A 26,146-nucleotide genomic window follows, 5' to 3' on the forward strand; every position below is an offset into this window, starting at 1 on the left:
ATTTGAAGTTGATGAGCCACAGGTGCAACAAGTACATGGGTGGAGTTGATAGGACGGACCAAAACATTAGCTACTACAGAATTTCCATCTGCTCAAAGAAGTAGTGGGTACCCTTTTATGTTCATTCCTGATGTCATACAGAATGCATGGCTCCTGTATAGGAACTCTGTAGGGCACAAGGATAGATCCCTGGACCTGCTGGCTTTTCGATGAGAGGTGATAAATGTGTACAGGCTAAAGTATTCAGCTGAGGCACGGAATGCTCCTGGCAGCGATCGGCCACTCGCTGCAAGACGCCAAAGAGAGGAGAAGCTGTGCGACAGGATGAGCAAGGTCACTACCCACAAAGAAATCAGATGCAGAGTTGTGCTCATTGTGGCAAGAAAGCTACATTTGTGTGTTGTAAATGTCACGTTGGACTGCACATTGACTGTTTTCAAGCCTTTCCACCAACATTGATTGGCAAAGTGGTGTCAAGGTGGTCCCCAGTTTGTTTTCAATGTCTGTTGACAAAGCGTTCTTTATATATAATATTGTGGTTTATTACTACTAGGAAGATATTCATTGTTCTTATTAAGATGTATAGCATACTAAAATATGTATCCATTAGTGCCCGGCGTCCCATATATGAGACACAGAAAAAACATTTCTTGAAAATAGCCAAGGCTAACTTTAAAAAAAAAAAAAAAAAAAAAACTTGAAATGTTCATAAGTCACATCTGTGCACAAGTACACCAAGGGAAACTTAATTATAAAAATGTAGGCATGAATGGGTTGAATATAAAAAAATATGTAAATATGGTAAATGGTAAACTAGGTTAGTAACACTAAAATCGAAAGAAAAAAATCACTAAATTTGCCAGGGAAAGTTTGTCTTGAAATGCTTCTAAACAGTAAATATCCCAACAAGTACATGCTTGACCTCAAAGTAGACTGAGAAATTATTTTATAAATTTACACAGCATGATTTTTTCTAATCCACTAATACCTTAGTGACTGGTGGTGGTGTTATGTGTGGGTATTTTTTTTTTTTTTTTTGCTTTACTAGATTGCATTTTAACATGTATCAAGAAAGCAGTATCACTTATTTAATACCTTTTAAGATTAGTCTGTGTGTTGCCAGAGGCGCTCTTGGTAGCCATGTCTGGGTTTCTTTGTAATCAACAGAAGAACAGTTTGTCCCACATCTAGGTAATCAGAAGTGATAGGGGTGGGACGTGAACACTTTTAAAATGTTTGTGTGTAGGTGTTAGACTTCCTCAATTCAGTTTTCAGAAACTTGTGGCTCTCTCAAAATATGTCTTTCTACCAACAGAACGAAATAGGAAAAATAAATAAAATTACTTGTCCGACGGGAAAAGTATAACTGCAAAACTTGTTGTCCTTCACACAAATCTTGTTGTCCCGGGCGTCGGGCGATATGAATTGCACAGCCCTGAGAATTAACTAATTTTGCTTCATAAAGTCGAATGAAACCTGCTGAATAATGTTGCGTTAACATAGTGAATTACATATCGCATTGTCATTTTCCATTGTGACATTTCGAAATCCAACATAAAATACTGATTTCTGGTAGACTTTTGCAATATCATTTTGTTTCTTTGATTACATGATGTTAACTAAAATATCTAAATTTATGTTAATATAGTTTATTTGTATTTATTATGTCTGAATCTCGGTGATGCTAAACTTTTGGCCATATGTGCATTAATATAATCGAGTACATAGCCTACTGTGTGGTACTGACAACTACCATTCAATTTTTCTACAGTATTTTACAGCTGAAAGTCACATGCATGTGTGCCTGGTTTGGGACTAGCGGTATTGCACAGCAAAATTGCCCATCGGTGTTGTGCCGCTCTGCATTGTGAAGCCCAGCACATTCCTAACTTGTTGGCAGCTTGGACACTAGTGTTTATGCCCAGTAATGAGGGAACATTAGCCTAGAATGTTTGGTTTTTGGGGTACATTGTCCCTAAAAACCACTGGTTTGACAAAAACTAATCTACTGTAGTTTGTCCACCAGTATTGCTTTATCTTGTTTTACAGTTTATAAAATCACAAGGCCTCAAAATGTGTTTACTTTTTTAGTGTCATAAGAACATCAGAAATTAAATGGGAAAAGGCCTTTCAGCCCACCTATGCTCGCTAGCTTTGGTGCCAGTGTGATCCGTTAGCACTCGGGAGAAGAAAAACAAAAAACCCCTAACCAGATTAGTAGGGGAAATGAAACCTCTGGGAATCTGTGGCTAGACAGAACGCCTTTCCTCCAGATGGCCAGCTAAAGGCCTTGTTGTGTCAAAACATTATTTTAATGGAATATGATAACCTTGTTGATAGTAGTTTTTGTTTTAAAACTAAACACAATGGTTGTCACAGTAAAGGAACAGCTTGCCCTGAACCATTGATATTTAATTTTAGTTCAATCTCATTTTGAGCATTTAACTACTATTTTTTTTTTTTTTTTTATTGGGGGGGGGGGGATAAAAGTGAAAACTTTAGTTTGTTAAACCTTTCTGTAAACAAGATAGACCTTTTTCATATGTGGAAGTGTGGTATGACAATTGGAGTGATTTACTGGTCATGTCTTCCAGAGGTGACCAGCTACTACACAATAATGCAATTAGCCACTGTGCCACCTAGAACCTGTAGTTTTTTCCCTAGTTATCCAGTTGCTGAATTACTGTAGGCAAATATTCCATCCTGTTTCTTTGTAAATATTTACCCAGATCCCTGAGGCACTTTGGTAATTTGCTTACCTTTACTTGCAGAGGAAAGTTAGGTAACCTGGTTTAATGGGAATTAATCTGTTACAATGTGGGTGTGTGAACAAAGTTTACTTGTATCATTATGTGGATAGGCCAGAACGCTTCACTCCTTCACCATTTCTCGGTGCTTTTAACCTTTTAACCTACAAAATCAATTAACATTTCCAACCCAAAGTATACTTTGCATACAGAGAGTACTCGCTTGGTTTAGAGTATTTTGTAGTAATACATTTAAAAAAGTGTTCAAATTTGAGAACCTGAAGGAAGAAAGTCACGGTTTCTAGTTACAGTGATGCTGGCACTAATGATGCTGCTTTGTATGTCAGCTCAGTGATAACAGACTCTTTTTATAGAAAAAAATATAATTTTATATAGGGCTGTGTCTGAAGGTTCGTTCGCTAGCCAGGGATTCAAAGATTGTTTTAAACCTTTTGAAGATTGGTCAGGGTTCACGCGCTGTGTTTTTTTTTTTTCCTCTTCCTATTAACAGAAACTGTTTGACAACGTGTGACTACTATAAATCACACATTAAATGTCACTCGCATGCAAAATTTGATCTTTTGATTTGTATAATGCATATTACGTAAAAAAAAAGTTAATAAAATCCGCTACCACATTGTTATACATTACGTACAACTGGAGCAGTGTAGAGTATCCAAAGCAGTGGGCTCGTACCTCTAATGGCTGTATTGTTTCAGTAAAATATGTACTGAATACCTAGTGCACAAGGCGGTGTAAGAGAAGTGCTATGGTAGATTATGTTTGAAACATACAATATATATACGCTAACACTAGTAATTTTAATTTTGAAAACGGATCACTGTCCTCCCCTCCCCGCTCCAGCTCGTGTTATCCAGAGGCAAACCTTTTAATTTCTTCATTCGCCATCTCGACAGAAAAGCCCTGAATAGCGTGTCTCGAAACCACTCTGCTGTTTGGGATTTTTTTGTTAAATGCCCAGCCAACCAAAAAAAAGCTGAATGCAAACTGTGCAAGCGACTCGTATCATGGAGGTGTAGCCAATCTCTGGGGTCACTTGACAAGCGTAAGTTCATATTATTATTATTAGTATTAATATTTTTAGTAGTAGTAAAATGTGACTGATAACCTCCTTGGAACGGTAACTGTTAAATAAAGCTTTGTCCGCTGCAGTTGGTGCTGCTGCAATTCAAGATTACTGTATAGATCGCTAGCAGGCTCAATTACGTGTAAATAAACCTGTAGGCCTATTTTTATTTTTATTTAAATTATAAAAACATAATTTACTGTTCTATATAATGTATATTTAAACTACATGTGACCTGTTTTATTCCATTTATATGGATTACATGTAAAATAGGATTTTCAATCACATATAAACTAGTAGCTATGGTGACGTCACCAGTAAATGATGCAAATGAGTACCATTGAAGGTTTGAACCTTCCTTCGGTAATGTGTTTCGAACCTTTTGAAGGTCAAAATGTACCCTTCGTTGCAGCCCTAATTTGATGCTTATCTGCTGCTCTATTGTTGCATTCTACTTGGAATATAAAGCAACTTGGATTTAACATGGAATTGTTGAGAGAGAGCTGAAGATGTCCTCCATGCATAACACAGATCTCTGTGTTTTAAACAGGACACAAATCGTTGTGTTGTCCATGGAGGCGATCTTCAAATCTCATGATGTTTTCTCCCATTTAACCAATTTTAAGGACTGGTTGCCATGCCATGTTTCACAACAAGCATCAAACAAGCAGATAAGCATTTTTATCAGGAATTTCATTTTTCAAACCAGCTGTTTGCTAGCCTATTTTTAAACATCTACAAAATTGTATTAGGACAAAAATGCTGTAGGTTTTTATTATTTTTCCTATTATCCCAGCATTCGGTAAGTATGTGAGGCATGGTGAGAGTGATTTGAAATTAGCAAAAGGAATGCAAATCCAGGACTCCTCAGACAGAGTTAGCTGGGAGTGTCTGAACAGCATTCCTCACCTTGTAACCATTTTACCATACATGGGTCTTTGCTGCATTCTACTGAAAGCTTTATTTAAAAGTCCTAGGTGGTACAAGAATGGAATACATCTGCATGCTGGTTCACAATGTTCGGTTGCTTTACAATAGAGCTGTCAAAAGTTAAACATACAGGGTCAGTTGCAATGAACATTTGGAGTTGGTACACATCAAGCACACTAAGTTGCGGACTAGTTAGTATGGTACTTTCCTGAGGTGCGGATTAAGTTAGTTCCAATTGCAATGAACAAATGAGTTGGGATGAGCTGATCCTCAGGTTTCGTACTCTGCAGAGGATCAAGACTCTCCAAACCTCAAGTGCTCACAAACCAATTGATTCCAGTTTGTTATAGTGCTAAGGATTTGTGTGATTTTAAGCATATTGTTCTGCAAAAGACTAAGCAATTATATATGTATATATATATATATATATATATATATATATATATATATATATATATATATATATATATATATATATATATATATATATAATATATATATATAAAAAATATACAGTACTGTGCGAAAGTTTGGCAGGTGTGAAAAAATGCTGTAAAGTAAGAATGCTTTCAAAATTAGAAATGTTAATAGTTTATATTTATCAATTATCAAAATGCAAAGTGAGTGAACAGAAGAAAAATCTACATCAAATCAATATTTGGTGTGACCACCCTTTGCCTTCAAAACAGCATCAATTCTTCTAGGTACACTTGCACACAGTTTTTGAAGGAACTCGGCAGGTAGGTTAGCCCAAACATCTTGGAGAACTAACCACAGTTCTTCTGTGGATTTAGGCAGCCTCAGTTGCTTCTCTCTCTTCATGTAATCCCAGACAGACTCGATGATGTTGAGATCAGGGCTCTGTGGGGGCCATACCATCACTTCCAGGAGTCCTTGTTCTTCTTTACGCTGAAGATAGTTCTTCATGACTTTCGCTGTATGTTTGGGGTCGTTGTCATCCTGCAGAATAAATTTGGGGCCAATCAGCTGCCTCCCTGATGGTATTGCATGATGGATAAGTATCTGCCTGTACTTCTCAGCATTGAGGAGACCATTAATTCTGACCAAATCCCCAACTCCATTTGCAGAAATGCAGCCCCAAACTTGCAAGGAACCTCCACCATGCTCCACTGTTGCCTGCAGACACTCATTCGTGTACCACTCTCCAGCCCTTCGGCGAACAAACTGCCTTCTGCTACAGCCAAATATTTCAAATTTTGACTCATCAGTCCAGAGCACCTGCTGCCATTTTTCTGCACCCCAGTTCCTGTGTTTTCGTGCATAGTTGAGTCGCTTGGCCTTGTTTCCACGTCGGAGGTATGGCTTTTTGGCCGCAAGTCTTCCATGAAGGCCACTTCTGACCAGACTTCTCCGGACAGTAGATGGGTGTACCAGGGTCCCACTGTTTTCTGCCAATTCTGAGCTGATGGCACTGCTGGACATCTTCCGATTGCGAAGGGAAGTAAGCATGATGTGTCTTTCATCTGCTGCAGTAAGTTTCCTTGGCCGACCACTGCGTCTACGGTCCTCAACGTTGCCCGTTTCTTTGTGCTTCTTCAAAAGCGCTTGGACAGCACATCTGGAAACCCCTGTCTGCCTTGAAATTTCTGCCTGGGAGAGACCTTGCTGATGCAGTATAACTACCTTGTGTCTTATTGCTGTGCTCAGTCTTGCCATGGTGTATGACTTTTGACAGTAAACTGTCTTCAGCAACCTCACCTTGTTAGCTGAGTTTTTGGCTGTTCCTCACCCAATTTTATTCCTCCTACACAGCTGTTTCTGTTTCAGTTAATGATTGTGTTTCAACCTACATATTGAATTGATGATCATTAGCACCTGTTTGGTATAATTGTTTAATCATACACCTGACTATATGCCTACAAAATCCCTGACTTTGTACAACTGTAACTAGAAGAATTGATGCTGTTTTGAAGGCAAAGGGTGGTCACACCAAATATGAACTCCTCTTCCTCACTGTAGCCCTGCCTGGATCAGGAGACCGTGAGTGTTTGATTGTAGAGAAAGAAACTCACTGTATATTAGAGTTCAGCCCTGTGACTGAAACGGCTGTAAGAAAAGAAAGGGAAAATAAACTGACCTCTGTTGAACTGACATTTCTCTCTCGTTATTATTTCCCTCTCCACGTTACACTGGTATGTGTCCTCACCTAGTCAAACACTGATCTCATCTGATCTGCGAGCTTTCAGTTTAAAGTTGTGGACTTCTTCGTCATCCTGGTCAAGTTGCATCCACAGAAATAAACTTCAATATAAGCCTCCCTCAAATTGCGCCTTTCGAAAACCATAGTACTTCTAATTACTGCCACCCTTGAATAAGTGCCACAGCTGTTTTTTTAGCAATTTAAAATAAACTCTGCGGTGTTAATCCAAATGAATACGGTACTGTACGTTACCATTAAAGGTTGGGGTAGGCATTTTAACTGCAGTATTACTTTGTTTGAACTACTGTGACTAAGGCTATCCAAGGAGGTATCTTCTCACACCAGCGCCAAATCCCACATCACCCACAAAGCTGAAATACAATAAGAGTCATAAGAAGGCAAGAGCAAGCCAAATAATCGTCGCATGTGTGGTACTTCATAATTTGTCAATCGAATGTGATGACCCTCCCATCCCTTACCCAGGGAGATACCAACCAAACCCTCATCATTTTGACACCATTATGATTGGACCTCGACCAGAAGAAAGGGAAGGACAGGGGTGTTACTAAAATAGTTATTCTAAACAGATTACTGTACTTTGGATTATAATCTATATAAACTAGACACAAATTTATGAAACTTTTTTTTATTTTTTTTTATTCAGTGACAGCTGCAGCATCACTCATTGCATCTTGTTAGTAGTAACAGCCATACTTGGAATTTGCTGTTCTCAAAAAATCTGCGCATGTGTGCTGCCTGCCCATCGTGCTACCACGTTGTGTATTTGGAGATGATGGTCACACCATCTGGCAATTGATGTGTAGTCATGCCTGACTGTTGATGACGCTCGGTCCATCCAGCCCCCCCCCCCAACATGCAAGAAGGAAACCTGAAGTACGGGGTCAATAAGATGCCCTCTTCCTCTAGTTTGCAGCCATGGTTCCAGCAACTATCAGTCTTCTGACTGCCATCTTGGATAAACTATATCGTCTTTAAACTTCCTTTCATTGTGTGTAACAAATGGATCTTGTAAACAGCGATAACATCTGGATATCATTCGGCCAGACTCTTTGAAAATACAAAACAATCGTAGTTGCCTAATATCTTTACACCTATCGAATTAAGGGAACACTTCTAAAGATTTCAATTTAGAGACCTTGGAGTGACTAATAAAAGTGTAACATTATCGGGTTTTATTTCATTAGATTTCATGCCTTATTAAAAATTGAAAGCTCTGCTAAATGTTAAACATATTTTGTATTGTATGTATTTGATATCAGTTTTATTAGAAAATGTGGCATTAATGAGGTTTCTATTTTAACTTGAGTTAGTACTGTAACTCTTCTACTTAGTCTACAAAGTTTGATGTTTTTTTTTCTGGTACCGTATATCAGGAACATCTAGGGGACAGCAGTCATCATCTGGAGTTTGTTGCAATTGGGGACATTTTTAATACGCACCTGGGGACTATCTGGAATTTCTTGGTTCGTTACAATTACTGCCAACTAGCGTACTAGTTTAGTATAGTCCTGAAGTACTGACCACGGAATCATATGCAGCTTTTTGTTTGTTTTTAATTTTGTTTTCCCCCACATACAGTATCACATTTAAACTATTTTTTTTTTAGACAAGTAATTTTATAAGTATTTGAGTTTTTTTGTGTTTTTTTTTCAATGCTGGGTGCTGTAGTTGGATTAATGATGTTTCCATTCTTTCAGGTGACGTTACTCGGGATAGATCTTGTAAGTGCATTTGTAGACCGGCTATCGGATCACTTTAAAGGCAACGTAGGAGCTGGTAAGTAGATTTGTTTCAATCCTAAACTAAATTTTTGAAATGTATATTTTAAACATGTGTGGACCAGCTATTTGTGGTTGCATCTGAAAATGTGTTATGGCTGTATTTGTAGTGGGTTGTTACATTATGTAAAGAAAAAAGAGTGGATAGGAACTGAACTATGGCCTTCTCCACACCCGTATTAGTTGCCTTTAAACCAGCTTAAAAGTGCTAAAATACGGTAAGCATCTACACTACGCAGCGTTCTAATACCGTGCTTAAGACCACCTCAGGGGGTAGTGTCAAGTCTGGTTCTAATTAGATTGCATCAGATAGTGTGGTTTGTCAGAAGTGTGGACACTAATACAAAATACTGCACTGAAATGGTATTCTGAAGACATGTCTTGCCCCGTTATAGAGCGCCTGCCCCATCATTAACATATTCGCCGAAGCGATTCTGATGACAGTGCAGTGGGGTCCCAAATTAGACAATTGAGCACTGTGTTAAGACCTGCTGAAACCAGGTTTATTTAGTGGTGCAATCAGGAACTTTAACAATTGAACACACAATAAAAAGCAAAGTAGTCCTAAGGAAATCAAAGAAAGAAAAATAAAAGAAAGAATGACTGAGAATGAGTGAGGGGTATTTTTCTCTGGCGCACTCCATCGCTAAATTCTTGTAGTTCACATATTGTAGTTCACATTTAGAGGATGCCACAATGATAAATAATTTGCTTTATTTATGTTTTCATTTAAGATTGAGTAATTTTAGTTTGGTATGTAACTATTCACAAACCACCATTTGCAATATACTTAAATTTAGCTTGGAGGTACTGCAGAGCTACAACTATGGTACTACAAAAAAAAAATCCATAATTTAAAAATATATAAAAAAAAAATCAAAGAAATCGGTTTTAATTTAAAAAAAAAAAAAAAAACTGATTTAAATCAGATTTTATTTAATTTTTTTTTAATCAAAAATATCTCCAACACTGATTGATATCTGGAGCGATGAAATCGGTCAAAAACTGCAGAGTTCAAAATGAAAGGTACACATTATGATAAAATGTACCTTTGTGTTTTAAACAAAACCATAATGTTCATGCTAAGAAACGCTAGGTCTTCCTTGGGCACGGGCGCAAGGTTGTAAACTGTGCATGGTGGGATACTATCGTATTAAAACCCACAGTCCATTGCGCTGCTAGAAACTGTAAACAATCTATTTTTAATAGTGTTTGTACGCGTTAAGACCGACGCAACATGAAACGGTACTTCAGTGTGGACGCTTTGAGCTGGATTAATTACAACGTTTTGAGTACAGTTCTCGAGATCGGTTATGTAGTGTGGACAGGGCCTGTGGGATACCTGACATCCTACTGCTGTTTACATCAAAAGGACCATGCTGTGTCAATGATTTGTCATTAAATGCCTTTAATTATATTGGTCTGCTCCTGTGAACCTGAACTCAGCCTGATGAGTGCCTAGCAGCAGTACCACACTACCAAGAACAGAGGAGGACAATCGAATTACACACGCGGCTTCGACAAGCCAGCATCTCCTGCCCATCTCTGATTTGCACTTTTTAAAACTAATGCTATGAATGACTGAATTCAAAATGGATGAACTACAGCAGCCGCAGAAGAAACACTGCAGTCATTTAAAGACATTGTTTTTACATTTGATTTGCTGTTGACTTCAAAGCGTGCAGCTCTATATTTAGATCTTCTGTTTGCATAGTGGTGTGTCCCTAATCTGAAACAGGAACTTCTCTGATGTTTCCTTTTGTGTCTGGAGGACAAAAGCTGTAGCCTATGTTAAATTGCATGCTTCAGAATAGCTTGTTTTTGAAGCATCGTGTACTCAGAAGTACATTGGCATTGGGAAAGAGAGGTTCTGATCCAGTAAATCTAAATATTTAAGATGTAGCAACTTGACTAAATTATGGGCGATTGGTACTGGATTGATCCGTGCCAGAAGAAGAAATGAGGGGGGTGAGGTGCAGGAGTGACTGTAATTAGCATATTTGTGTTACTTCTCCACATTTTGCCTCTGTCAGCTAGATTCAGTCCTGTCCAAGTGAGTGTACTCATAGACATGCACATGGTTGCCATAGTAACAAAACAAGAGGGTGAAACAACCTCAATAAGTCATCCATTAACAAAAAACACAACCCTGTCATTGTCTAATTGATCAACAAGGTCACAAAAAATGTATTTCAGCTCTGGTCTCTGATTACAGTACATGCAGCTGAATGTAGTGTGATTCATAGTATTTATTTCTTGCAGTCCCATTTGTTCTTTTAAGATTCTGTTTTCTTATGACAACACATTTTCTTTATAACAATCACCGGTGTTAATGGGTCAAATGTAAAACAAATAAATACCTGTACATAAAAAAACAAAACATAAAAAAACCAAAAACAAAATGGCCAACAGTCAGTGTAAATGTAATCTTTCCAGATACGTGTGGTTATTTAGAAGACTCGTTCTACAGTAAAAACATTTAAAACTAGACTTAGCTATGAAATATTCTTATTTAATTCTGCGATTTTATATAGATAACGCAGACATCGGCCACATTCGATTTTAAGCTTTGTGGTGTTTGATTTATTTTGTGTTCTAGTGACAGTGCTTTTAATAAGAGAATATATCGTAGCATTCAAGGTTAGAAACTAACAATATTGTGGTACTAGAACTAGTAGGCCTAGTACCTTTTTGAAACTTGCTAGTCCTGATGTAAATGTACTAGTCCCTATGTGGAATGCCTAAATTGGAATCAACAACAGTTGGAGTCCCTAAAAATAGGCTTACATTTTAAAAAAAAAATAAACACTGTTATAAATTTAATTTAATTTATTTATTTATTTATTTATTTATTTATTTATTTATTTATTCATTTATTTATTTAAATTAACAAATGCACCTTGGTAAACGCTCACAGATCGATCAGTCACCTCGTTATTGAGCGATTACTGTACTGTGTGCTGAGAAACTGACACTGACCGCACCAGGTGGGGTGACAGGGAAAGAATTCTCTCAGTCGTATCACCTTGCTGACCACGAAGCTCCATCTGAAATTGACACAGACACAAATAAAATGTTTTATTTATTGTTCATTACATGTGTTGCGATTTACAAAAATGCTGGCTGGTTTGTGGAGTTGGGGAGAAGAGGGAGAAGTCAAAACGTAAAATGTCATTAAGTGAGGTTGGCATTACAGGGGAGGTGAAGGGAGGTTTCAGTTCCGAGTGACTCTATTCACCACTAATACACCCCGTTAGAAAATTGACTTTCCTGCAGTTTTTTTAATGCAACACTGTGAACATGAGAGTATATATGTACGTTTGTTTTAAGAACTCCCAAAGGACTACTGAGACACAGACATTAACTAGTCCTCATCAGATTTAATTTGCCTCGGCCGAGCGTGAGTTTCTAACCCTGAACATTATGTACTGTGAGGACCCCAGTGCTTTTTTCCCCTCCGATATATTAGAAAAGAAACAGGCTGCCTAATTAATTTAACACTTTTGCAACATTGCTTTTTGGCACTCCATTTTTTAAGATTAAAGTAGTACATGCTGTTTAGTGTCATTATTTACAATGAGGCTTCAGACAAAGGGTATTTTACTATTGTTTACTTTTTTTTTATTATTCTCACCGTGGCGTGAGAAAATATAATTTCTTACCAATTATCAATAAGAAATGGCTTATTTGGTGGGTCAATCAATAGATTTTTATTTAAGTAAGCTAACTTAAATGTGGTAGAAGAAATTGGGGATTAAGTGTTTTGTTGTCTGGTTTAATGTATATTGATCTAAAGTTGTATACTATGTTTTTTTATATTTAAAAAAAAAAAAAAAAAAAAAAATCAAAACAAAGTACTGGCAAAAAAACCATATTTTGCTAAAATTGTTAGTTGTTTTTAAATTCCAGACTTTATGTACAAGCTGACAAACCTACAAAAAAAAAAAAATATTTTGCACACAAATTAACATAATGCACTGTACAAGAAATGAACACACAAACAACTCTGCGGAGCTTTAATAATTGTGTTCATTTTTTTCATTCCCATAGAAGCCTTTTTTTTTTTTTTTTCTTACAACCACTGGCAGCACATGGTACAACAATGAAGCTGTTGCACGTCATCTTTGTTGCACACGCTGTCATCTTTGTTTTCCAGAATTCCCGAATTGAGTTAATTAGCTCTAGACGATTTTTTATTTTTAATTTAATCCATCAGGATTTTCCTGCTGGATAGTTAGTTTTGCTTTTTGTAAGAATTAATAAATGAAAATGGGGCAAACCATACCACAAGCCGATTTGATTAGAATCAGTCTATTCAATGGGATGTTATAAAGTAGGTACCTACTAGCCTCCTAACCCCTAAATCTACCCTCTACCCCTAAACCTAATGTCTACCACTAACCTAATCTCTACCCCTAAGCCTAATCTCTATCCATAAATCTAACTGTTACTATTTCAACAATGCTTGTTTAGCACCCTCTAGCAGCTACTACATCCCGACGTCCATTAAAGAACTTGATCCGGACCTACTCTGCCTGTTGGGAGGCTAGTAAGTACCTACTGGACCATTCCTATGGGATGATTTTCCTTGATAACGTCCCATTCAATCGACTGATTCTAGTCCGATCGGGTGCGACCAGCATTGTTTTCTGATAAATTTTAATAGTGGCATTTTTTATGTAGATTTTAAAACAACTTGAATTTTATTGTGATAAGTATAGGTGGTAAAGGGTTTATGGCGAGATGTGTTCTCTGTGAAATATTTTCGCTATTTTAACATACTGTTGAACAACCCTTTTGTGTCTGAAAATAATGACAATTACTTATTTTGTAACATGCATTATTGTGTTAACATGCATTTCATTCTGCAGTAAGAAAATTAGGTTGTTTTATTGATTTTGAACTGGAGCATACAGACGTGCTCAAATTTGTTGGTACCCCTCCACAAAAAACGAAGAATGCACAATTTTCTCTGAAATAAGTAATTGGCATCCACCATTGTTTATTCCATATTTAATAGAAATCAGACTTTGCTTTTGATTTTTTATTCAACATATTGTAAATAATAAAACAAATGAAAATGGCATGGACAAAAATGATGGGACCGCTAACCTAATATTTTGTTGCACAACCTTTAGAGGCAATCACTGCAATCAAACGTTTTCTGTAGCTCTCAATGAGACTTCTGCACCTGTTAACAGGTAGTTTGGCCCACTCTTCCTGAGCAAACTGCTCCAGCTGTCTCAGGTTTGATGGGTGCCTTCTCCAGACTGCAAGTTTCAGCTCTTTTCATAGATGTTCGATAGGATTCAGATCAGGACTCATAGAAGGCCACTTCAGAATAGTCCAATGTTTTGTTCTTATCCATTCTTGGGTGCTTTTAGCTGTGTGTTTTGGGTCATTATCCTGTTGGAGGACCCATGACCTGCGACTGAGACAGAGCTTTCTGACACTGGGCAGTACGTTTCGCTCCAGAATGCCTTGATAGTCTTGAGATTTCATTGTGCCCTGCACAGATTCAAGGCACCCTGTGCCAGGCGCAGCAAAGCAGCCCCAAAACATAACCGAGCCTCCTCCATGTTTCACTGTAGGTATGGTGTTCTTTTCTTTGAAAGCTTCATTTTTTCGTCTGTGAACATAGAGCTGATGTGACTTGCCAAAAAGCTCTAGTTTTGACTCATCTGTCTAAAGGACATTCTTCCAGAAGGATTGTGGCCTGTCAATATGCATTTTAGCAAATTCCAGTCTGGCTTTTTTATGTTTTTCTTTCAAAAGTGGAGTCCTCCTGGGTCTTCTTCCATGGAGCCCACTTTCGCTCAAAAAGCGACGGATGGTGCGATCAGAAACTGACGTACCTTCACCTTGGAGTTCAGCTTGTATCTCTTTGGCAGTTATCCTTGGTTCTTTTTCTACCATTCGCACTATCCTTCTGTTCAATCTGGGGTCGATTTTCCTCTTGCGGCTGTGCCCAGGGAGGTTGGCTACAGTTCCATGGACCTTAAACTTCTTAATAATATTTGCAACTGTTGTCACAGGAACATCAAGCTGCTTGGAGATGGTCTTGTAGCCTTTACCTTTACCATGCTTGTCTATTATTTTCTTTCTGATCTCAGACAACTCTCTCCTTTGCTTTCTCTGGTCCATGTTCAGTGTGGTGCACACAATGATACCAAACAGCACAGTGACTACTTTTCTCCATTTAAATAGGCTGAATGACTGATTACAAGATTGGAGACATGTGTGATACTAATTAAAGAAACTAATTAGTTTGAAATATCACTATAATCCAATTATTTATTATCTTTTCTAAGGGGTACCAACAAATGTGTCCAGGCCATTTTAGAATATCTTTGTAGAATAAGCAATAATTCATCTCTTTTCACAGCTTCTTTGCTTTATTCTATGACATACCAAAGGCATGCAAGTATACATGATAAAATGGCTTTTAATTTCATCACTTTTCAGGAGGAATGAATTTGAGCACGTCTGTATGTGCGAGAGTGCAATAATTAAAGAGGAAGAGAAGTGATACTCTGTATAGAGCAGTGCTGTACAAGCATTTAGCATACAGCGCCAGTGCTCCACAGCGCCCCCCTCTGTGCCCGACGACACTCAATCTCAACGCGTCCTTCACTCAAGATCCATGCTACTTTCATGCACCATTCCTGAAATGTCCACGCGGTGCTCACTCTGTATTAATGCAGGAATCCTTCATGAATCACGGTACAATTACACTGCATAGTTCACTACTATGAGCAGGATTCTGGGATTCTATTGGTTTGTTGTTTTTTAAAATCCAATTGGCTGGCAACAGGTCACAAAAAGTTTGGTTGCACTGGCTCCTGTGGGGTCCGGATGCATAAAGGAACAGACAACTTTCTTCTTTTATATATTAAGATTGTGTTGTGTATGGAATTGGTGACTCCCATATTACAACTGTTCACAAATAAGGTGCTAATAGCATGCTGCTGCTCCTATGTTCAGTGTTAGTCAAGTCCTGTTCTGACAGCAGGTAACACAGACCGCCCTTATTACCTGTTACCATTTATTTTTCAGTGAAAACAAGTTGAAATTGCAGTGCGTTTGTTCTGCTGTTTTACAGTATTAAATACAACACAGCAAGCATGTTCTCATGTGTTTGATATTTTCATTATCACAATCGGAGAGCGACATTTAGTGAATAGCAGGTTTTTTTTAATATATTTTCTTTACTGCAGTCAAGTAAGCAGCAGTACATTTAATTTAATTCCCTAAATTTTAGGCAGTGTACTGCTGAGAATAAAACTAACTACAGTCCCAAGTATTTCTGTGTGTTCTGCTTTCACCTTTCTTAAATGGTCAGTTTGAGAAATACACTTTTAGTTTTCCCTGCAACAGCGGACCCTGCATTACTACAAAACTTGTGCTACATTACTGTTTTTCACTATGGTAACGTCTTCAATTACTGTGTCTGATCTTTGGCTAAAGAGATATTCTCAGCTCATCTAACTAGGGGATCTGCTGCGCAATTAAATCATCCTTAAACTCCTGACGGTAAACAATCTAACCGACTCTTATAACTGGGATAGTTGCGGCTGCTAAAGAAGATGCAACAGACGAAAAAAATGTTAGTGCTGTCTCAAGTTTTTATTTGAGCACCCTGCGATTTGACTGATGAAAGAACATAGGTTTATTGGAGTTCACAAAGAACTTTTTTCAGCTTGATAGTAACATTTCACTTTTTGTTTTAATTGTGCTTTTTATTGTATTGCAGCCCATCATTAAAATTATTTTAAGTTTTCAGAGCATTTTGTTAATGGCACCTGTGCAACACACAAACCTTGTGTGTTAGTTTTTCGCTGTTTTTAACACAGGTCAGAACTCTCACACGCTTGGTTACAATCACAACTGTTTGGTTACAATCATGAAACTGGGGATCCTGTATTCTTCTGGTTAATACAGCACCTTAACACTTCTAAGCATTTGTATTCGATTAAATTGTTACCGTCCTTCTCGCACTGCAGTTTATTTAAACACGATATGCATTTTTTTTTATACAGACCGACGTCATAGCGCATTCATAAATATAGACACATACTTTTAAAGGGAGAGGCAGCATTTTTGTGTTACAGACTGCAGTCGTGCAGAAGGTTAGTTGTGATATTATTCTTTCTGAATGGAGTTGGTTGAAAGAGCACCATTGTGCTCATATCCTAGTAATAAGGGCGTCTGCTAAGAAATAAATAAATAAATAAATAATAAACCGTCTGGTGTTGTAGAAACTGTGCAGGGGAGCAGAGCATTGTTCTGCTTTTAGCCGGTAGTGCATTCCTTGCTGAACACATCAGTGTTTCTGGAGAAGTGCTTGGGTTAAAAACATTACCACACTCACGCATTGTCAGTCTCATTACCACACTTCTGCTTTATGATGTGTGCTCACACCCCACCTTGTTACTGAGGGAGGATGACAGATTTATTTTTATATTGCAGATTAAGTTTCTGTTTTAGTCAAGGGTATAATCTAGACAATTAGTCAGGTTTTCTATTCACTAAATGTCACAATTGTCTCACTTTTTATATTGTGATATTTCTGAATATTAGTGTGGATAGTGTCAAATGTTTTTACTAGGCGTGCACCGATTTTAAAGATTTTCTTGACCGATAATGATAATAGATGCAGGTAAACTACTAGAACAAGACATAGGGCCTATATGTAAACTGTTTTATAATTGTAGGGGTTAATAAAATGAATAGATATTGTTTACTGGTATTTGACAAATGAACAGGTATTGTTTACTTATTGCATTTACTTCAGATAATGAATACAAAGAATAACGTTGTAGCGCGTGTGCTTGACAGCAATTTATACATTTGTTTTACAACACTCACACTTTTTTTTAAAATATCAAATAGAGAAATGCACGGACATCATCAAAATCAAGATCAAAGTTATTCAAGCACTTTACAATAGCTTGTGAAATGGTGTTGTAATTAACAGCCTGTAGGTAAAGTGTATCTGCAAGGACAGCTTTCAGTTCTAGTACATCAGATGCAGTTTCATCTTAGGTCTTGCAAAACAAATACAATGTGTAACCCATACTGATCTTGGGCATTGGTCGACTCGTCAGTGTGACCACTGATAAGCAACCAGACTTACCAATTCCATAATCTTCTGCTTGTGTTACTCGGCAACTTTAGGTAAGTGTTCATGTCTCAGCTGGGCCGATGAAGGAATCGCTACACTCAGTCTGAAGAATTTATGTAACTTTTGGTTGTCCAATTTTTCAAGAGGGATGTTTGCACAAACAAACGCCTCTGTCCGGTCAATTTTAATGTGTTTTGTGCTTCATCGTTTTCAGTGGACTTTTGGAACATGGAAGTCACCTTTTTTTGTTTCTTTGCAAGTAAAGCAGTCGCAGTACTGCGCTGAATTTTCGCCTTTCTCTTTCGGTGAATACTTGAATCTAAATGCCCGTCAACAGTCGATTCTCGGTAATGATCTACAGTAACGTTGCAGGACGTACAGAAGAGCTTACCTCCATCGCTGTGTAAAACTCATGCTGGATACTGCTTTACATGATCTGCTGCAGACACATTTTTAGCCTTTTTAGAGATATCCATTTTCTTGTTTTACAGTGTGTAGTATTTTAATTTCCCGCCTAGATTGCGTACTGTAGTCACATGACAATCACTGCACAGCACTATGTGCATGGCAAATAGTGCATACAGCAGAGCTGTACAGTTTTGTTAATGTGTTTTTTTTTTTTTTTTAACATCCCTCTTGAAAAATTGGACAACCAAATAATTATGAAATTTATTTTTATTTCTTAAGAATATTGTAAAAGTCACGGTATTGGGCTAATTTCATGATTTCCGTGCAGCCAGTGAGAGATTTACACAGGGCCTTAATTATAACTTCTACCTATACTGTACAATAGAAATGAAAAAATGTAAAGTATGCAATGTCAACTACAACAATGTTCGTTAACTTTTTATTTTAAGCATACACTGCTTAAAAATGCAGCACAACTTAAATTGTTCACTTATTCAGAAACAAAAATGACAAATATCCGGTTACAAAATTCAGTCAAGCTTGAATTTGTTACTTAACAAAAGACTGCACAGTAATGAATTCCTGCTTCAAAATGCTGCCGTATACATCCGCAACCAGTGCAGACTAAGCAAGATAAATAAAAATTACTAAAGGTAATTTTGAAGTACGTTGTGTAGTAGTAGTATTATAAACAAATAGTAGATAACTAAATAAACAAATAGTAGTAATAATAATAATAATAATAATAATAATAATAATAATAATAATAATAATAATAATAATAATAATAATAATAGAGAGGTCGTGCTAGCTTTTCTGTTCATGCGTTCCTGAAATGCACATGCCAAAAATATTGCATCCGATCCATTGAATACTAAATGAGTTGTTAACACAAAGGCTAATAAATTCCAGGGATGTGCATTTTGGTACATTTTTTATGAACATTTAAACGTTAAAATGCTGCATCATAGTTTTAAACAATCTCTGTCTGTGTATAAATATACATATTTATTTATTTATTTATTTATTTATTTATTTATTTATTTATTTTTGTTTATTTAGCAGGCGCCTTTATGCAAGGCGACTTACAGAGACTAGGGTGTGTGAATTATGCATCAACTGCAGAGTCACTTACAATTACGTCTCACCCAAAAGACGGAGCACAAGGAGGTTAAGTGACTGACTCGGTCACACAATGAGTCAGTGGCTGAGGTGGGATTTGAACAAGTCCTTTTCTTTAACCACTGGACCACACAGCCTCCATATGAATACGGGCACACTTCTTTATGCTAGTATATACTAACTGTAGACTGTTCCCATGACGATGAGACTTCATTCTAAGTACTGTTGTTGCCTCAAGGTCTGATTACACTGGGAGCGGTAAACCATGCGGTTTTTCATATTACACTGGCGGCGGGAAACCTTGCAGTAAATGTATTGTCACATGTTAATGTTGAGAAATTAATTTGATGAAGGATGCCACTGTAGTACAGTAGTAAGCACGCCTGACCAAACATTAAATTCTGTGCTGGACGAAATTCAATATCAGTGTACATTATCGGCTAAAATAACAAAAACTGCCGATAGCCGTTTGCGTTTTCCTTATCGGTGCAGTGCCGATAGACCACCGATTTATCGGAGCACCCCTAGTTTTTACCGGATTTGAAATAAAATCGATTTTTAAGCCTGCCTTGTAAATAGTGTGTGTTTGGGGGGGGGGGGGGGGGGGTTGTGTTAATAAAGATGAGGCTTGATTTGAATAATTGATGGTCATTTAAGCCCCTGACACATGGTATATAAAGGGAGCTAGACCCTTTGTTGGCGGAGTATAGGAGAGAACCATCAGTGAAGGAGACTGCCCAGCCTGACAGTAAAGAGTGTTTTTTCCTGTTTTCCGTTTTGTTTGAACCTTTTATTTTGGCCCCTGTGTCTTGCGTTCCTGATGCCAAGTCTCCTTTCTGATGCTATCCTGCTGCAGGGCCCTTTTCACATTTTAATGTTGTTAAAGCAAATGACTATTATAAATTGAAACTTTTTCAGAACTGTATGGGCAGATTAGATGGAGCCTGTTCATGTGTATAAAAGCTGCAAAGCTTCTTTCTGAACAAGTTGTGGTTATTCATTCTCGGAAATAAATCTGCTTTGATCTTTCACATGTTTTGTGGTACTGCTTTTTTTTACAGTATACAGCATGTTAAATTGACATTTTGACAGCTGCCACTCAAGTGTTCTTGGGATTATTCTTGCAGTGCTCCAACACAACCTCCTAATCTTTCACAAGAATTCCAGGATTAAAATGAGATTTAAGTAAAATTGACTTTGTTCAAAACACAGGATTGAGGAAATGTGGAAATCTGTCTAGTTGGTGTCCTGACATTTTTAGGTTGTTTTCTGTATGCAGTACCTGAATACCCACTAGATGCCACTTTACAGTACTGTAAAAATCGTTTTATAGGTTGCATTGGCGTAAAATTGCTCCCCCCTTTTTGAGACTTCCATTTTTGGAAAACACCTTTTATTTATTTATTTATTTATTTATTTATTTATTTACAATTTAAATTTTTTTCCTACATGCTCAACACCGATAACTAGAGAGATACACAGGTTTAGTTTTTTTTTATTATTTTATATTATATTAATTTATTCCATTCATAATTTTAGTGTTTTTAGTTAAACTACTAGAAACTATTCTGTTTTTCAAAATTTAAAGTTATAATTAATAGAACGTAAGTTCGACAGCCCACATCACATCTGTATTAACCTATCGCTATTTTATTTTAGCTTATCAAGTACCCAAACAAGTTAAAAAATATCATCTTTGCTTTACTGAACATTTCTTAACAAAACCTTACTTAGACAGTATGCATTGGCTTTTACAAATTTGTTGTATTTAATTAAAATTTAATAGAAAAGTATGAAACAGTGCTGCTTCATCAAAAAAAATAAAAAAATAAACTAAACAGTGCACCATTGAATAACTAGTATACACATTTTTTCTTTGTTGCATACGGTGCAGTACAATTGCATTAAATTTCCAGCAGTACAAATACATTTTGTTTTGTTAATCAATACCATAACCATACTTTACAAGTCTATCACTGCGTTGCACTGACATGTAAAACAAGTTACAGTATGTATTAAAGTCATTAAAGTACTCCATTCAAACACAATGTTTTCTACATCGGGTCATAAACACTTTCCTCCTCCTATCGGCTCATTTTTCTTTCGCCATTTTCTTTCGTGCTGTTTTTTCAGCATTGCAATTAACATGTATTAAGGCAAATTCAACAACGCACAATTTCAAACCTGTTGCGTAGCTTTTTTTTTTTTTTTTCTTACTGTCCTACTTCATCCAGTCTCAAAGCCACCTGTCTTTATGATAGCAGTGCAGTTACAAAGAATTGGAAGACTTGAAAAGTTTACTATGCTTTCTAACCAATAGCTATTTGCTACGGATCTCAGGCGAGTTCAGTTTGAATGTTGACAAACCAATGGCTCAGGAGGGTGGGAATAAGGAAATTCGTAGAGACTGACAACTATTGTGTTAACAGTGAAGCTGTATAGCTGTGACGTTTGAGCGGTCAGTCAAGAGTCGGAAAGCTTGCGTTTTAACATTCAAAATGACTAAGAGTATTGAGAGTAACAAATACAAACTTTTAATTAGAACAGTGGTTTTGTGTTTCTACCTAGCAACATGACCTGAATGCCGTAGATCCTAAAAAAAGAAAATCAGGTTGTTGACCGTTAAGTTTGTGTGAGCCAGAACTGTGGTTGTAGTAATCCCATTGTGGCACTGGTACAGTAGTTTTAATATTAGACACACCAGCACATACGTTGGACTGGTGTATTAGTCGCTCCCCCCTTTTTAAGGGCCCCGCAAAAATGCCTAGAAAATCGACTTGTACAGTGGTTTTTATGGTAAATTTTGAATGTGATTCTTTTCAGAAGTAATAAAGAAACCTAGGCCTACTCTATTTTATCTCTGGCTATTTTTAAGTTTGCCTTTTATCATAAAATAGGCCTGAAGACTGGGCACACTGCCCAAATAAAACCATAGACGCACTGGGATATAGTTGACTATGACAAGCTACTATTGTCTGACCCGTTTGAACTGTCAAGTTGTCAACAATTGTTGCACAAATGTTGTACACACAATGTGCAGTTGCGCAAAATTTGTCATTCTCTGATTGCATAAAAACTATTTCCTTCAAGTCTTATGAATTGTTAAGTGACTAAAACCACTACTATGTTATTTTAAAAAATGTGACAAGATTGATTTTGGCGGGGCGGGAGGTGGGGGGGGATGATATCGGTGGCTTGATTTTCAATGGAACCAAATACATTCCAAATATTTTGTAGGAGAACCTTTGCAGACAGAAGTTGAATGCGCATGTAGACTAGGGATAGTACAGTCCTAAGCAAATTTATTTCATATTCAATTTTTCTTTAGCAGTCTTTTCCATCTACAATTTGAGTTGATTCCAAAGTTTACACATTTAAAAATTAAACAGAATCTATCACCCTTTATTCACACTGACTTTGGTACAAAATGTTGTTGAAGCATTCCTGCATTTCTGTAAAAAACTCCAACAGAATTAACACGTTTCTCAATCAAACCTTTTACTGTGTCCATTTGTAGTTCTTCCAGCACTGATTGACAGACTGGGCGATGCCAAAGACCAAGTTCGAGAGCAGTCACAAAATCTCATTCTCAAGCTGATGGACCAGGCTGCTCCACCAATGGTGAGTCACAGGCGTCCCTTATGAGTTTCAGCAAGCCAGAATCAGCTCAGCTCAGCCCCTGCATGAGTTTTTAATATGGACAATGTATAACATTTATCTGAACATGTACCTTGTTGCTGGAATTAGGTTCTTTAGAAATGTGTAACATACATTGGACGTTATAAAAAACATTTTTATTAAACCTGTCATCCTTAAGCTCAAAAATGCATTATAGAAGCAACTGTTTGGTTTACTCAAGGGTCCAATTCAAGTTGACTTTCTTCACAAAATATATTGATAGAATTTATCAATAAATACTGACTCGGTTTCTTGTTCATTAACTTGTATATTTCTCAAAACAACTTTTTTAGGTATGGGGATGGGGATGGGGATAGAGGGGGGGGGGGGGTGGCGTGACAAAGCATTGAAATGTACTCTTGCACAGGACTAACAGATAAATAAATGAGTACATTTACTTAGACCAGCAGAGCTCATTTTATAACTGGCACAACAACCATCTCGTGCAACACTCAAAAGAAGAAAAATAAAAATAAAATGAAACTAGAGTTATGTGAATGACTTGGCACTATTGATGTGTGCCTGCGCTAGTTGATTCATATTCTCTCCCTACACACCGCAAATGTAATTAAGGATTTGGCAAATAAAAAAGAGCGTTATCTGAAGACTGCATTTTTTTAAAAGAATGTAAGCACAAGCTGGGCAAGTGATTTCATGTTTTGGATCTGCATTATTTCTGAGATGCTGTTTTTATGAATCCTGAACTTCCTGACAGCCTGCCCTAGAAGCATCCAAAATACCTTAAAAACTGGAACGATATTGTAGTTTAGTTTTAAAATAAACAGACTTGGACCACCTATAGAGCAGAGATTGAGAAATCAGTCAAGTATATCTTCCTTGTATGGCCAGCAATATGCTTAAATTAGTACAGGTTTTTACAAAAATGCTAAGCAGGTAAGACTCCTTTTGCATAGCAGTATTATCCCTTTCTAGTTTACTGGGGAACTTACTTGTTTACATCTGAGTTTATTTACGTAGTTCAGCTCCATATATAAATAGCCTTGTTTGCCAGGCCTGCAACATATACTGAAGTAAATCTTTCATACAAAGTAAGGAACAAAACAAAAGTAAATTTAGTTTAAAAGTAAAAACATATTTAATAGTGTCATCTGTTTTTCTCAGTGGTATGTGGGGTTCTGCAGCTATTTTTGACATCATGGCATGTACAGTACAGAGGGGTTCAGCTTTGTTACAAAATGCAACACCTAATTATTTTTTTTTGTACTTCCCTTTTTTTTTTTGGTTGACAGTATGTCTGGGATCGTTTATGTACTGGCTTTAAACACAAGAACTTTCGGTGTCGAGAAGGAGTGTGCCTTTGTCTCATTGCATCCATAAATATGTGAGTCAACACATACTGTATGCAGCTTAATTGACTTACTGCTGCAAAGAATGTTGGTAATGGTTTTAGATACTTATTCATAAACGGTTAGCCTGCCAGAAAATGCATAGGGTTGTAATGCAATTACTGGCATTCTGAGAGTTTTAGGTTCTTGTAAAATGAATAGCCAAGTATTAAGTGTGTTATAATTTTGCTTAAATGTTTAACATTGACAAAAATATGCAGGCCAATATTAGCCTTGGTGTTTACATCATAGTAAGTGTGCAGTGTAGGTATATTTATTTCATATTAAATATTTCTTCACATTTCAGTAACATTTTCATAGTTTGTTACAAACACTCTCAATATGTTTGTTTTAAACATGAAATGGAAACAAACGCCTCTAATTAGTATAGTATTTTAAAGCAATTAATCAGATTTTTTAAAAATATATTTATCATTACTTAAGGTCGTCATGTTTTTTTTTACTAATAACTTTTGTGTAATGTATTAGTCTGATAATGAACATATGTTACCCTTGATTTTTATTGTGTGAAACGGCTTTTATTTTCTTGCAGGTATGGAGCTAAACCGTTAACGTTAAACAAGCTAATGCCATTCCTGTGCACCTTGTTGGGAGATTCAAATAATCAAGTAAGCATTTACAGTATACTCTTGTCAATATAGCAAAGTTGATCCCTAAAGCATTTCATATTTAAAATGATATAGTACTGTATGAAATTATATAATTTTTATAATGACAAGAAAATATTTTTCCCAGACCCTTGCCAGAACACACTACTAAATTTAAACCCTAACAAAACATAAAAATTTGTAAGCTCACAAAATTTTTTGGTTTTTATTTTCCAAATCTCTACCTCCCTTTTAGATGTTAATTAGTAGTTAACTAAACTAGGCAACTGCAAGAGTAAAATGCAATTAGGATCAGCAATGAGCAATTAATTAGGGAACAATCAGTTCAAAATAAGTTTAAAGGTCATGTGATCAAAAATAAAACCAGAAAACTTCAAGCCCTAATTATATACTAGCTTTTAGGAGGTATTTTTTTCAACAATATAATTTTTTTTTTTTTTTTTTTTAAATAAATTTGTTACCTTAGGTACCCTGGGGTAAATTTAAAGGGATTTTGTTTTCACAAATTAACAAATTATTAAATTTATTGTTTACTCAACATAACTACATGGTAAAATAGTAAACCACTGTAATGAAAACGTCAGCAGGTTGCATAACAGTGCAAACATTATTCATTACGATCTAGATGTGTAAAGGAATAAAATACTTACTTTCCCCTACTTTCTGCTTTTGATTATTACATTATCTCCATCCACAACACCGACTTAGAAGAACAAAGCTATATTAGTCACCGATAGTGTTGACTCCTACTTGCATTACATTCTATCTGCGTTTTAACTTGCGTATGTCTGTATAATAAACTGTCACTATTTTTTTGGGTGTTTGTGTACCATGAGGATTAACTTTAGCTTGGGTGTCAACTTTTCTATTATTGCCATTAAGTGACACAACCCTTTCACATACAGGTCTGGCCACTTTATTAGGAACACCCCGCAAATTGTGCTGGTGGAGTCTATTTTGGATTAATTCAGTTACATCATCTCATAATAAGTCAGGTGGCATATACAAAACCCTGAGTGGTAATCTAATAGCTTACAGTATGGGCAGAATGAAAGACTTGCCTATGTTTGTAAGGGGCATAGTACTTTGACTGTAACTGGGACTACTATATCATT

General features: G+C 36.6%; 1 protein-coding gene across 27 annotated transcripts in view; it reads left to right on the plus strand.

The window, feature by feature from the left end:
* The window catches only part of LOC117435503 (CLIP-associating protein 2-like), a 147,442-nt gene that overhangs the window by 15,046 nt on the left and 106,250 nt on the right, over positions 1-26,146 (plus strand). For all 27 annotated transcript variants that reach the window (XM_034058708.3, XM_034058719.3, XM_059012852.1 and 24 more), the window contains exons 2-5: positions 8,644-8,722; positions 22,896-22,999; positions 24,307-24,398; positions 24,956-25,031. In XM_034058708.3, the coding sequence (XP_033914599.3) occupies positions 8,644-8,722; positions 22,896-22,999; positions 24,307-24,398; positions 24,956-25,031 (351 nt within the window). The remainder of the gene's footprint in view (positions 1-8,643; positions 8,723-22,895; positions 23,000-24,306; positions 24,399-24,955; positions 25,032-26,146) is intronic.

Source organism: Acipenser ruthenus, chromosome 3 (assembly GCF_902713425.1).
Source record: "Acipenser ruthenus chromosome 3, fAciRut3.2 maternal haplotype, whole genome shotgun sequence".
NCBI classification, from domain to species: Eukaryota; Metazoa; Chordata; class Actinopteri; order Acipenseriformes; family Acipenseridae; genus Acipenser; species Acipenser ruthenus.